Source organism: Lissotriton helveticus, chromosome 1_1, assembly GCF_964261635.1.
Source record: "Lissotriton helveticus chromosome 1_1, aLisHel1.1, whole genome shotgun sequence".
NCBI classification, from domain to species: domain Eukaryota; kingdom Metazoa; phylum Chordata; class Amphibia; order Caudata; family Salamandridae; genus Lissotriton; species Lissotriton helveticus.
Window position 1 is genome coordinate 1,407,530,915 of NC_136057.1, and position 12,952 is coordinate 1,407,543,866.

The following is a 12,952-nucleotide window of genomic DNA, read 5'->3' on the forward strand; positions in this document are numbered from 1 at the left end:
CCTTGTCGTCAACTATAGTACTCCATTTATTCGTGTTCTGTTGCTCCATGTTGCGCCTTCTAACCGCGCATCTCTACATCAACCGTAGCTGCATTGACTACAAGAATTAGATCCAGCAGGCACACCATGTGTCTGTTTTTTGTTTGGGGTCTCATGGGTTGTCAAAGGTCGATTAACTACAATATAAGAGAGTGGGTAGGAGTAAAATCCATCTCTAGGTAAGGCAGGGATTTTTGCATCTAACCAGAAACTATGCAAACAAAAAAGAAAGGCTGTTTTCTTTGGTGCAAGTATGCTTCAGGTTATTACGGAGGTAATAACACCCTGTAACACACAACCCTGCCATACAATCTTGATTGGATACCTTGCCTAGCTCTGTTCCCTGTTCAACAGTTTTCTTCCTCATTCCTATGCTTCTGACACTTCTGAAGCATTTGTTTGTTACATGAAATCTCTCTGGATGACTCATCTTTTCATTGCTGGCGTGAGAAGGCTACGTTTGTTGCTCCTTTTCAGGGACAGCATCGCTTTCTTTAATCTGTCCAGTCTGCTTATTAGAAACAGCATTAAAAAATGACAACCCATAGGTGCACATGTATCATGACACACTGGCTGCTATTCTAGATTATGTTAAATCACAGGCAAACATAATAGCAAAGGAATCATCCGTTACACAGGAAGACCTGATGGCTTTGTTTAACCTTTTTCCCCCACAAAGGAAGTTCAAACCTTGAAAAGGACCTGCATAGTGCTGAGGGAAAATACTGTATTATAACAGAAAATGTAAAACATCTAGGGGGAGGGGGGTTTGACACACATCTGTAGCAGACTTTCTTAAACGTAAGGGGCACTGACATTTCTGAATGGCCCTACACTCTTGCTAAGCTTCGTCCAGAGGTCTTGAAATGGCAGCACACAGTTTTTTTACTGATGTATTGTAAATGAAGGAACACAGTTTCCTGCCTTCTTTAAAAAAAAAAAAACATAACTAAGTAAATATTCTCAATTTTAGGACTATCAGGAAGAACGGAGAACATTTGTTTTACCCCACAAGAAGAAATCTTGAATATATCACTTAAGAGTATGACCACGACAAAGTATTTTTCTTTCGTGGCAAGAAAAATAGCAAGAAAGCAAGTCTTCACACATCCTTCACTCAAGAGAAATAGCCAACTCAAAAATGCAGTATTCCTTCTTCAACAACTCTGACAACCTGCTTCCAATGACACTTCACACATCACCTCCTCTCCAAAAAAAAGAAAACAATTCCATTCTTTTCTTTAACTAGGTAAACGGTTCTTCAAAAGCTGCACATGGTGTGAAATAACACACTTTAAAAGTAATCAATCAAAATTCAGTCCTCCCCACACCCATCAATAGAATTTGAAGTGCAAATCTCCTGTGGTGGACTCTGGGAAATGCACGGCTCATCAGCCAATTAAACACTGCGCATGGTGACGTCGTCCTTCAGCTCGGTCTCTCTTTCTGAAAAGGTTAAAAGCACAGGCAAGTGTCCTTTTTTTGTGTTTAACACATTTTTCCCAAGTGAAGCATGCCATCTCTGATTCCTGTGGTCACACACCTTTACACACGTGGGCTGCATTCATTGATGCCTAAAAGGCGCCCACAACGTAGCAGTAAAATCCATCTCTAGGTTAGCCAGGGACTGTGCATCTAACCAAAAACCATGCAAACAAAAAAGAAAGGCTATTTCCTTTGGTGCAAGTTGGCTTCGGGTTTTTACGGAGGTAATAATGCCCTGTAAAATACAACCCTGCTATACAAGTGGGTATCACGAGGGCCTTGCTAGAGGCGGCACACGGGGAATTTGGTGGTGGACGGAGGAGCCTGAGACCAAGTTATTGTGCAGCAGACTGAAAATGCTGACTGGCTACTGCAGCGTGATTTCATCTTCCCTGCAGCAAGGTGCAACTAATATCTGCACATTATAATGCCTCTCACTTTCCCTCAGCCCGCTTCCTTACGCAGATCAAGTTATGTAAAGTGCGACCCCCAGTCACTTGATATTTGTGTCATGAAAATCTGTCAATACGGTGACAAAGCACAGTTCAGGTGATAAGTGGAAAACTTGGACGTCCTGGGCAGGCTGTGGTATACTCCTCTTCCTCATGGCGAAGGTCTCATTGTTTCCTTGTTGGTAATATTTTCTGCGCATCTTAAATAAACATGAATATATATTATATAAAAAATCCTTTTGTTATTCATCATCAAAGTTCTGACTGAGGAGAAAATTGGCAGCCAAGTTCTCATTCTTCTCACATGCGAAATATGCCTGGATGACCAAGCCCTCTGGGAAGCCCAACGCCTTCAGCTGAGGGGAGAGAACAAAACAGAGCAGTGTTAGCTGGTGCACTACGCCGACCTCGCTGACCGCCACCGAACCCCCAATCACACAATCTCCAGAGCTTAGTGCTGAAACTATGACAGATACCTTACACTCTAAACCATAAACCACCAGCCAAAGTTCTCTTTGGCGCAGCGATGCTACTGACAAGCTAGAGATGTCAGAGGAGAATCTCGCCATAATGTAGGTGCAGCACAACTATACAAATCATCACAGCAAATCTTTCAACCAAATAATCTCTTTAGAAAACAATTCTAATATTGCTGAGCTGCACTGAAGCATTTTCATCAAATATGTACTGGGCAAAGCAATATCTGAGAACGTCCCAAATCCCAAAAAATTTCACTAAAATCCCTTTTATCAGTGGTTTTAACCCTTTGACTTCTGTGGACCCTCAATGATTCACTGCTGTAGCAGAGGGGCCCAAGCAATTTCTAGGTTTGGCAAATCAAACCAAATTACAAAATATTTTAATGGGAAAGCTGGAAGCTTTCAATGCTTGGTTTTATTTCTAAAACTGCAAGGCAATTGGCAGAATGTAGCACATGGGTACTCGCAAACGTTTTCCAAAGGGCCAAAATGTTTGGTCTGTGGTGTGACCAGGGCCACACTGACGCCAGCAATGTGGCGGACAGGGGAGGTGTAAGGTGGGCACAGAGGAAGCGGCTCATGTACATCTAGTGGTTGAATTGCATCTAGGATCAAGCCCTGCTTCCCCACTTGGCCAAATTGTGTAATTGCAGCCAATTGTTTTATTTCAGTTTGCTTCTTTTTCACATATAAGAAGACCTCACTCTTGCATTTGATTTTATAAACTCTTATTGTTGTCTATATAAAATAGCAACCCAGGCCAGCCAGAGGGTGCACCTAACAACTGACTTGCCTCATAGTTCACTTTTGACATTGTTATCAGGGTGAGGAAGGCACGAATGTTTCTAAATTCAAGTTCGAAAACTGTCAACAAAAAAGACTTCTCAATGCACGGATTTAAATCTGATGTAATAAAGTAAAAAGCTTAAGCCTGTTAATGAAATACATTGTTTTTACTTTGAAGGGACTTTATCATATTTGTACACATTTGTTGCAAAATGGCTTTCAAAATGAAAGTGTTCTTGAAGTTAAGTGATACAGGACACCTTCTGCGTGTCTTGGTTTTATTTCAGTTTGCCAATATTGAATATGCTACTTACCAGTATGCATCTGTTCTTGGCATGTAAGGCTGCTAACATTCATATCTAGTGCATAGATCGCCGCCTAGTGTTGGGTCCGGATGATTGCACATTGTTGTCCTGGAAGGGTCTTCGAAGTATCACGAGATAGGTGGCTCCTCCCCTGGACTACAGTGCGCATGGGCATCGACTCCATCCCCGGATTGTTTTTAGCCATTGGGGCAGAGATGGAGTGAAACAGTGTACAGGATGTCCATGCTAATGATGAATGCAAGAGAGTGTCTGCAGCCGCAACGGGCACCGGGGAGGAGGGCGGGCGATATGAATGTTAGCAGCCCTACATGCCAAGAACAGATGCATACTGGTAAGTAGCATATTCAGTTCGAGGCATGTGGGCTGCTAAATTCATATCTAGTGCATAGAATACACAGCAGTCCCTCCATTAACGGCGGTTGCCCGTGCCAGCTGCAGAAGCTTGAAAAAGTGTCTTGAGAACAGCCTGTCCTACAGCTGCTTGCTGTTTGGAATGCACATCTACGCAATAATGCTTGGTAAATGTGTGTGGTGTAGACCATGTGGCTGCTCTACAAATGTCTTCTAAAGGAATGTTCCCCAGGAAAGCCATGGAGGCCCCCAATTTGCGTGTAGAGTGCGCCGTTGGGGGTATTGTTAAAGTGCGTTTAGCCTTTTGATAACAGATTTGAATGCATTTAACAATCCATCTGGCTATTCCTGCTTTGGAAATGGGGTTGCCTTTGTGTTGTGCCAAGAAGGCAACAAAAAGTTGTTGTGTCTTCCTAAAGGGTTGTGTCCTGTCAATGTAGTACATTAGCGCCCTCCTAACGTCTAATGTATGAAGCATTCTTTCTGCTACCGTTTGCGGGTATTGGAAAAATGCAGGCAGGTCAATAGTTTGGTTGATATGAAACTGTGACACCACCTTTGGAAGGAATTTGGGGTTAGTGCGGAGCACTACCCTGTTAGAGTGTATTTGGATGAATGGCTCTTGGATTGTGAGCGCTTGCAGCTCACTAACACGCCTGAACGACGTGATAGCAATGAGAAAAGCCACTTTCCATGTTAGAAATTGAAGTTCGCATGAGTGCAGTGGCTCGAAAGGTGGGCCCATCAGCCTAGTGAGGACCACATTGAGGTTCCACACAGGAGCTGGTGGAGTTCTAGGAGGAATGACTCGTTTCAGTCCCTCTAGGAAGGCTTTAATGGCAGGCACTCTGAAAACAGAGAGGTGCTGCCGATTCTGGAGGTAAGCCGCTATGGCGGATAAATGTATCCGAATGAAAGCGTACGCCAGATTGCATTTGTAAAGATGTAACAAATAGCAGATGATATTAGGAATGGATGCATCTAGCGGGTTGATATTGTTGTCTGTACAGTAAATGACAAACCGCTTCCATTTTGCAGCATAGCAAGCTCTGGTCGTGGGCTTCCTTGCCTCACGGATGATGTCCATGCATTCAGGAGGCAGGTTGAGGTAGCCAAATTCTAAGACCTCAGGAGCCAGATCGCCAGATTGAGCTGTTGCGGATCTGGATGCTGAATGTCGCCATGGCTCTGCGTCAAGAGGCTGGGTGTGAGATGCAGCCTTTGATGCGGTACCACGGAAAGTTCTAGAAACGTGGTGTACCACGGTTGGCGTGCCCATGTTGGAGCAACTAGGATGAGAGTCATCGAGTGTTGCTTTAGCTTTCTTGCCACCAGCGGAATGAGAGGTGCTGGGGGAAAAGCGTACGCAAATTTGCCTGACCAGTTCATCCATATCGCATTCCCCTGCGATTGCGGATGAGGGAACCTCGCGGCAAAGCTTTGGCATTTTGCGTTTTCCCTTGTGGCAAACAGGTCTATCTGTGGATGACCCCACTGCTGGAAGTACGGGTGGAGCACTGATGGATGAATCTCCCACTCGTGCATTTGATGGCTGTACCTGCTGAGCAGATCCGCCATCTGATTGTCCTTGCCGGGGAGGTGTTCTGCCATGAGGAAAATGTTCCTCTGAATGGCCCACTTCCACATGCTCTGAGCCAGATGAGACAGCTGTGGTGAGTGAGTACCTCCTTGCTTTTGGATGTAGTACATGGCTGTCATGTTGTCCGTTCGGATCAACACGACTTTGTTGCACAAATGAAGATTGCCATCAATTCCAGGTAGTTGATGTGCAACTTCTGTTGGTGAGTGGACCACAGTCCCTGCACAGTGTAGTGGAGCACATGAGCTCCCCATCCTTGGAGAGATGCGTCCGTCGTCAGGATAATCTGTGGCACCGGCTCTTGGAACGGTCGTCCCTTGCAAAAGGTTGTGTGGATTCCACCAATGCAGAGAGTTGTATGCCCGACCGGTCACGAACACTAGGTCAGTCAGTTGTCCCCGAGCCTGTGTCCACTGATTTGCCAAGCATTCTTGGAGAGGACGCATGTGCAACCTCGCGTGCGGGACTATGAAAATGCAGGAGGCCATCATGCCTATCAACTGCATGAACACTCTCGCTGGTAGGGAGTGTTGCGGTCTGAACCGTTGGATTAGTGACTGGATGCTGTTGATCCTGGCTGGGTTTGGCTGAGCCATAGCAGTCAGGGTGTTTATTGTCGCGCCTAGATACTGCCGCACATGGGCTGGTTGAAGGTGCGACTTTGGGTAGTTTAGCGAGAATCCCAGACTGTGAAGGAGTTGAATAGTGTGGGACATGTCCGCGGCGCATTGTAGTTCCGACTTCGCTTGAACAAGCCAGTCGTCTAGGTACGGGTAGACATGTATGTTCTGCCGTCTGAGGTGCGCCGCTACTGTCGCCAGACACTTTGTAAACACTCTGGGGGCAGTAGTCACCCCGAAGGGTAGGACTTTGAACTGATAGTGTTTGTTCTGAATGGTGAACCTGAGGTACTTTCTGTGGGATGGGTGGAGTGGGATGTGGAAGTAAGCATCCTTGAGGTCTAAGGTTGCCAGGAAGTCCCCTTGGTTTAGCAGGGGAAGAATTTGTTGCAGTGTCAGCATGTGAAAGTGTTCTTACAGTATATACATGTTGAGGGGGCGTAGATCCAGAATAGGTGTGAGGGATCCGTCCTTTTTTGGGATGAGGAAGTACAGGGAATAGACCCCTTTGCCATCCTCCACCATTGGTACGAGCTCTATTGCGCCTTTTTGCAGCATTACCAAGACCTCCTGCTGCAATAAGTGCAAGTGCTCTGCCGACATAGGACGGTGTCTTGGGGGAATGTTGGGAGGAGTGGATGTTAACTCCAAACAATAACCGTATTGGATTAGTTTTCTCACCCACCTGTCTGTGGTGATGGATGTCCAGACTGGCAGGAACTGCTGGAGTCTCCCCCCGACAGGTGTTGGATGGTCGGGGGGCAGTGACAGAGAGTCACTGTTTGTTGGCGGCAGAGGAACGGGAGTTGTTGTTCCCTCTGCCCCTGCCCTTGGCATTGTTACCTCTGTAACCCCCTCTACCTTGCTTGGGGTAGGAGGATTGTGCACCACCCTTTGTAAATTGTGATTGTTGACCCAAGTGTCCTCTGGTAACACCACGCGCTCCTGAGCGACGAAAAGTGTTTCCCCTGAATTGTTGAGACTGAAGTGCCCCCATGGACTGAGCAGTCTCGTTGTCCTTTTTAGGTCTCGCCTGTCGATGCGCATGCGCATCGAGCAAGCGAGACTATAGGGGCTCATCTACTCTTTATCTAACTTGCAAGGAATCGTGGCGATTCCTTGCAGTGCCCGTGACTTTTAAGCTCAATGCGCATGTGCATTGAGCTTAAAAGCGCGTGCACAGCCGCCCGCATTCCTCCGACACCTTTGAAGTGAAGCTTAGCTTCACTTCAAGGGCCCGGCTTCCACGGCCGCCAGGCCACATCAAAGGCTTCCCCAGCACTGCCCCGCCCATCAATCACCCTCCCACTGCCACCCCCCTCCCTCTCCATATGGTGCGGGTATTTACTCCACTAGCAACTTCCAGGTACCGACTTAATCGTTTCTGTGCCTGTCCGGGGACCCGTGCTGCTGAGATCGCCAGCACGCCCCTCTACAACACTTCTAATTTATAAAATAACCCTTTAAAAAAAACATCTTTTGCGGGTTGCTTCATTACATTTAGAGAGAATGATGTAGCGTTCTTAGGAAATAAAAAGCCATCTGACCGCTTTGGCTTTCTCCTCTACTCCCCCGCCCCCCTCCCCCAGCCCCACTTCTCTCTGCAAAAAGCCACTGAAATGATAAATATTTGGGAAAGCGAAGTACACTCCAGCCCCTCAACTGTCCTTTCCAGGCACGCTCACGGCTGCCAGAATTTGGGCGGATTGGCCTTTCATTTCGACAAAAGCCGGCATTCCTTAGATAAAGCCGCGCTCGGCGCCCACAGGCCAATAAACCCTTTCTCACAACACAGGCGCTTCGAGGGGACTCCGTCGCGGCCTCAGGAGGCTCCCCTTTTTACACAGTCTCAAAATACACCCCACGGTGTCTCGTTGACCCCCACTCAGTGGTCCTTTGACCTCCCCAATTGTTTGCGCCTAGCATCAGGAGCCACAGAATCTGCCCCCACCGCAACGCCTAATGCGGCTTCCTTCCTGGCTTTGGTGAAACCAAATGCAACAGTTCCTTTCAGTCCCCCCTCCTCCCTCGCCACTTACACTTCTGCTCCAGATGTTAGGATTGAAATCTTGCTGACTGGGGGGCGTGCAGGGAGGGCGATCTCGCATCTGTGGAGCAACAGCCAAAACACAGAACAGAGCCAGAGGCTGTGACAATGACCGAGCGCTGCTCCCCCACTCCCCGTGCCCCAGCGTTGCCCCCAGGATACAACCGGCCATAAAGCAGCAATATATCTGTGGCCACATGACAGCGCCGAGCCCCTTGACACTGGCACACAATGAGGGAAGTGGAGCCCGAGCCACCCCTACGCTCCCCGCCCACCCCCATCCTTCACACCCTTCGGCACCACTTTTACATGAGAGCTAGTTGCATAGTACAAGAACACATTGCCTTCTTAAAGCCGCAGGAAAATTGTGTGTATAAGTTACAGTTCACTCGCTGATGCACACAGCAACTCCGCGGCGCTGACGCGCACAGTTGGATTTTAAATTGCGTGCCTACTTTACAGTTTACTCACTGATGCGCACAGCAGCTCCATGCTTTCTTGCAGACTCGCACAGCAGTGCCCAGTGCAGACTTTTACGTTCTTTCGCTGACACGCAGAGCACTTTTGTACAAGTATTTGGTCGTCTACCCTGCAATCTTTTCGCTGATACGCACATCTTGATTTTAAAACTGCGTGTCTAGTTTACAGTTCACTCGCTGATGCGCACAGCAACTCTGCTGACGCGTTTAGCTGGATTTTAAATTGTGTGCCTACAGTACAATCGCACAACACTTTAGTACAAGTATTGCGTGTCTACTCTGCAATCTTTTCGCTGATGCGCACAGCAACTCTGAGTGCAGTCTCTTTCAATCGCTGACACACACAGCACGTTCCCATCTAATTGTGTGTATACAGTACAACATATTATATCCTATGTCTTCATTAACAATATAGTGTATCTGTACTGAATATATATCCAGCATTTCAGACTGCATTTCAGAGCTTTTAGAAATGTTTATGGCTTTTTTTTTTTAAATTCTTTAGCATTGGCTACAGGAAACAAAAATGCTAAAGATTTACAAAAAAAAACCATAAACAATTCTAAAAGCACTAACTCTAATGCTGCGAGACCTATTGCATTTTCAATGCTTGTTAATCTTTTCAAGTGTGGTGTCTACATCTGGGCCAAACAGTCTGTCAGGATTGACGGGCTGGTTGAGGATTGTAGTTTGGATGTCAGGCTTAAATCCAGATATACGAAGCCAAGCTTGTCGTCTTAGCATGACGCTAGTGTTAATCCCCCTAGCCGCTGTGTCTGCCACATCAAGTGCACACTTTATTGCAGCGTTTGATATAAGCTTCCCCTCTTGTATGAGCATTTCGACTGCTTCTTTATACTCATCCGGCAGATGTTGAAGGAGCTGTTCTAGGGTGTCGTAATGCGCCCTATCGTAACGCGCCAATAGTGCCTGTGTGTTTGCTATACGCCATACATTGGCAGCCTGCGCAGCCACCCTCTTGCCGGATGCCTCAAGCACTTTCGACTCCTTGTCAGGGGGAGGAGCTTCACCCGTAGTTTGGGAGTTTGCCCTCTTGCGGGCATTGGCGACCACCAACGAGTCCAGAGGCAACTGTCCTCGAATGTATGCAGGATCTCCAGGTGCTGGCCTGTATTTTTTCTCGATACGTGGGTTCACCACTCTTGCCCTGGAAGGTTCCTTAAAGATCTCTGGGGCATGTCTAAGGACACCTTTGAGCATAGGAAGTATTTTAACAGTTCTTTCTGAGACAGAGAAAGTGTTAAACAAAAAGTCTTCCTCCACCGGGTCAGCATGCATGTCTACATCTTGATTTGCTGCTGCCCGTTCGATTAAAGCATTAAATGCTGCAGAATCCTCTGTTGGAGATGTACGTGCCCCAAAACCTTGTGGATCTTGTACCACCTGCTGTCCACCTTGGTCCCCAGTGTCGTCATATGTGTCCTGCTGAACATCAGGGTCATTGTCCACTGGGAAATTGTATTGGTCGTTTTCCTCATCATCCTCTCCCCCTGATTGGTTTGGGGAAGGTGATGGACTCCTTCTTGGTGGTGGTGGTAGAACGGGCTCAATAAGGGCAGGACTGTCCAGTGCTGTCCTCTTTTTCTTCAGTGGAATAACATATGATTCCAGTGGTTGGGAAGTGATCTTCCTTTTGTAAAGGGTCAGTTTCCCTGTGTGGGCATCGATGTACTGCTCTGATTGGTCATCTGAGGCTTGAAGCGCCGAAGGAGCCGAAGTCTGTGGCACCGATCTAGGTGCAAACGCCTTTGGTGGCACCTTTGGTGGAAGAGTGTAAAGAAGCTTGGCTGATGACTTCTGAGGAGCGTCCACCTCCTTTGGAGCCGACGGCGTGGGAGCCGTCGTCGACAAAGCTTTTGCCCGAATTCGTTTCAGGGAGTCGGTGACCTGCGCGGTGAAGGAGGCGGAGGGTGTGGTAGCCGACGGCCGGTGGCGTCGGAGTCCCTCGGTGTCGACGGTATTTGCGTAGACGAATCTTCAGCCGCATTGTGGCGCGTGTCCTTTGTGGACTTTGGCGCCGACGCCGATGCTGCAGATTCGACATCTTTGTGCCGATGCGTAGTGCCTGCGGCCTTCGGGTCGTGGCTTGTAGTCGACTTTTGTTCAACTGGGCGTTGGCTGCGCCGTAGGAGCGTCTGAAGGCGTGTGAACCGACTTCGACGACCGTGCCGGAGCAACAGAGGCCGACTCTTGAAGGACGGCCTTCTTGGAGGACGAGTCCATGTGCACCTTGTGAGGCGCTGCCGTCTCGACAGCCTTCTTCGACTTCTGTGGGCCGGAGGTGGACGGAGCCGATGAAGGAGCCGGTTTCGATATCGTTTGCTGGACGTCGTCCGTTTTTGGTGTTGTCGCGTCCGGTAGTTTCGATTTCGATTTTGCCTGGACGTCGGCCATTTTGTCTTTTGTCGAAGCCGTGTGTTTCGGTTTCGATTTCAGCTGGACGTCGGCCATCTTAGGTGCCGTAGAGACCGAAGGTTTCGGTTTCGATACGGTTAATGGCGGCTCCGCTTGAGTGTCCGTGGCCGGGCGAGAAGGCGGGGCCGGGGATAGCGGTGCGGGGTCGTGGGTAAGGCCGAGTGGCGATCCCGTGACCTGAGCCTGAATCATATAGACTTCGGGGCATAGCTCTTCCTCCGAGCTATCTTCCGCGGCCCCATAAACTTCTTCGTCGTCCCCTACCTCCTCGACGTATTCAGTGTCCTGGCCGTGCCCTTCGACGTGTTCTTCGGCATCAGACTGGACCTCCGTCGTCGGAGGCGAAATTTGGAGATGATGGCTACTGCCTTCCACCGCGGGGTCGTCGAATATGTCGTCGGGTGCCGGTGCCGCTCGCTGGGCCTCGAGGCGCGCCGTGCGCCGATGCTTGAGCGTCTTCTTTGACCTGAATTGAGAGCAGGCCATACAGTTGTCTTCGTTGTGGTCCGGTGACAGGCATTTGTTACAGACCGGATGCACATCGATGTGTGGATATTTGGATCCACAGATGGGGCAGTATTTAAATGGGCTCCGCTCCATGGTAAGGTTGTCGGGTCTTGCTGCGACGAGAGGGCCTCGATGTCTGAAGAGTAACTTGACTCCGTTGATTTCCGGCTCCGAGAGTCGGACGACGCTCGAGACCGTGCGCAAACAATACCGACGCTGGTAACAAAGGCCTTTTGGCCTTAAGAACAAAGTTTATCGGTTCCGACACGGAGACGTCGAGAACCACATCCGAACCCAATGGCGGAAAAAAACAATCTGGGGATGGAGGCGATGCCCATGCGCACTGTAGTCCAGGGGAGGAGCCACCTATCTCGTGATACTTCGAAGATGTTAGGGAATCGCAGTCAGTCCTGTTTCTGTGACCATGGGCCATCATCACATGACCAGGGGCTGAGGTATATATTCTTGTCCTTCCTCCTTGTTCGTTGCTTGATATCGCCAACGTTGTGGCCTTGGTATCTAGCTTTTTGGTCCCTGCATTGTATAGGAGTTCTGTTGCTTTTTTGCTCCTTTTTTGTCTCCCACGGGCTCGTGGGGGATTTCAGTCCGTTTTTTATCCTTGTTTATCCCCGTTATCCCTTGTTCCTGATTTCTACCTCCCTTCTTCTTAGTTAGCGAGTTAGTCCCCTCCTCCCTGCTCCTCTCCCCGTTTTTTCTTCCCTGCTCCTATTTTTCGAGCCTTGCCCTTCTCAGCCTTGCCCTTCCATCCCTTTTTGTTCCGGCATACATTATTTGTGTGCGCTAAGGAGAGCGGGGGCCCCCGTTCTCATTCTGGTCTTACCGGCGGTGTTGACGCGCTGCTCTTTCATCACCAGACGCGCAGACAGACGCTTAGGCTTAGGCGTCTGTCCACATCGTTGTGTACACGGAAGTGACGTTTTGGGTCATTCCGCTGTTTTTCGAGTACACAAGACGCCAGAGCTTAAGAAGGAAGAGTTGTTTATACCATTTCTTACTTTTATCCCTTCCAAGATATATATTTTGTCACAAGGGGTTTTTTGTAGCTGGTATCACGTGGACTATCCCCAGCTTTCTTTTTCCCCTTTTTTTGCACGGTGCTAGTTTATGCACCATTAGTGCTTGCAGGACACCTTGTGTTTTGTTGCCCCTGACTGGGTTTACTACTCCTTGAAGCACTATTTTTGTGAGAACCCAGTCCCTACACGAAGCTAAGCCTGCACTCGCCACTGGTAAGGAGAAGGAGGGGGCATGTGTTGTTTGGTGTTTTGGTGGATCATGGTCATGCATGAATAGGCTGTATTGCGGATTGTATATTGAGAGGCAT

The 12,952-nt window shown here is 48.5% G+C and overlaps 1 protein-coding gene across 1 annotated transcript in view; it reads right to left on the minus strand.

Annotated features, from left to right (window-relative positions):
• Positions 1-1,274: 1,274 nt before the first annotated feature.
• Positions 1,275-12,952, minus strand: part of RAD23A (RAD23 nucleotide excision repair protein A) — a 106,257-nt gene continuing 94,579 nt past the window's right edge. The window contains exon 9 of the mRNA XM_078684742.1: positions 1,275-2,332. Coding sequence (XP_078540868.1) covers positions 2,219-2,332 — 114 coding nt within the window. The 3' untranslated portion in view covers positions 1,275-2,218. The remainder of the gene's footprint in view (positions 2,333-12,952) is intronic.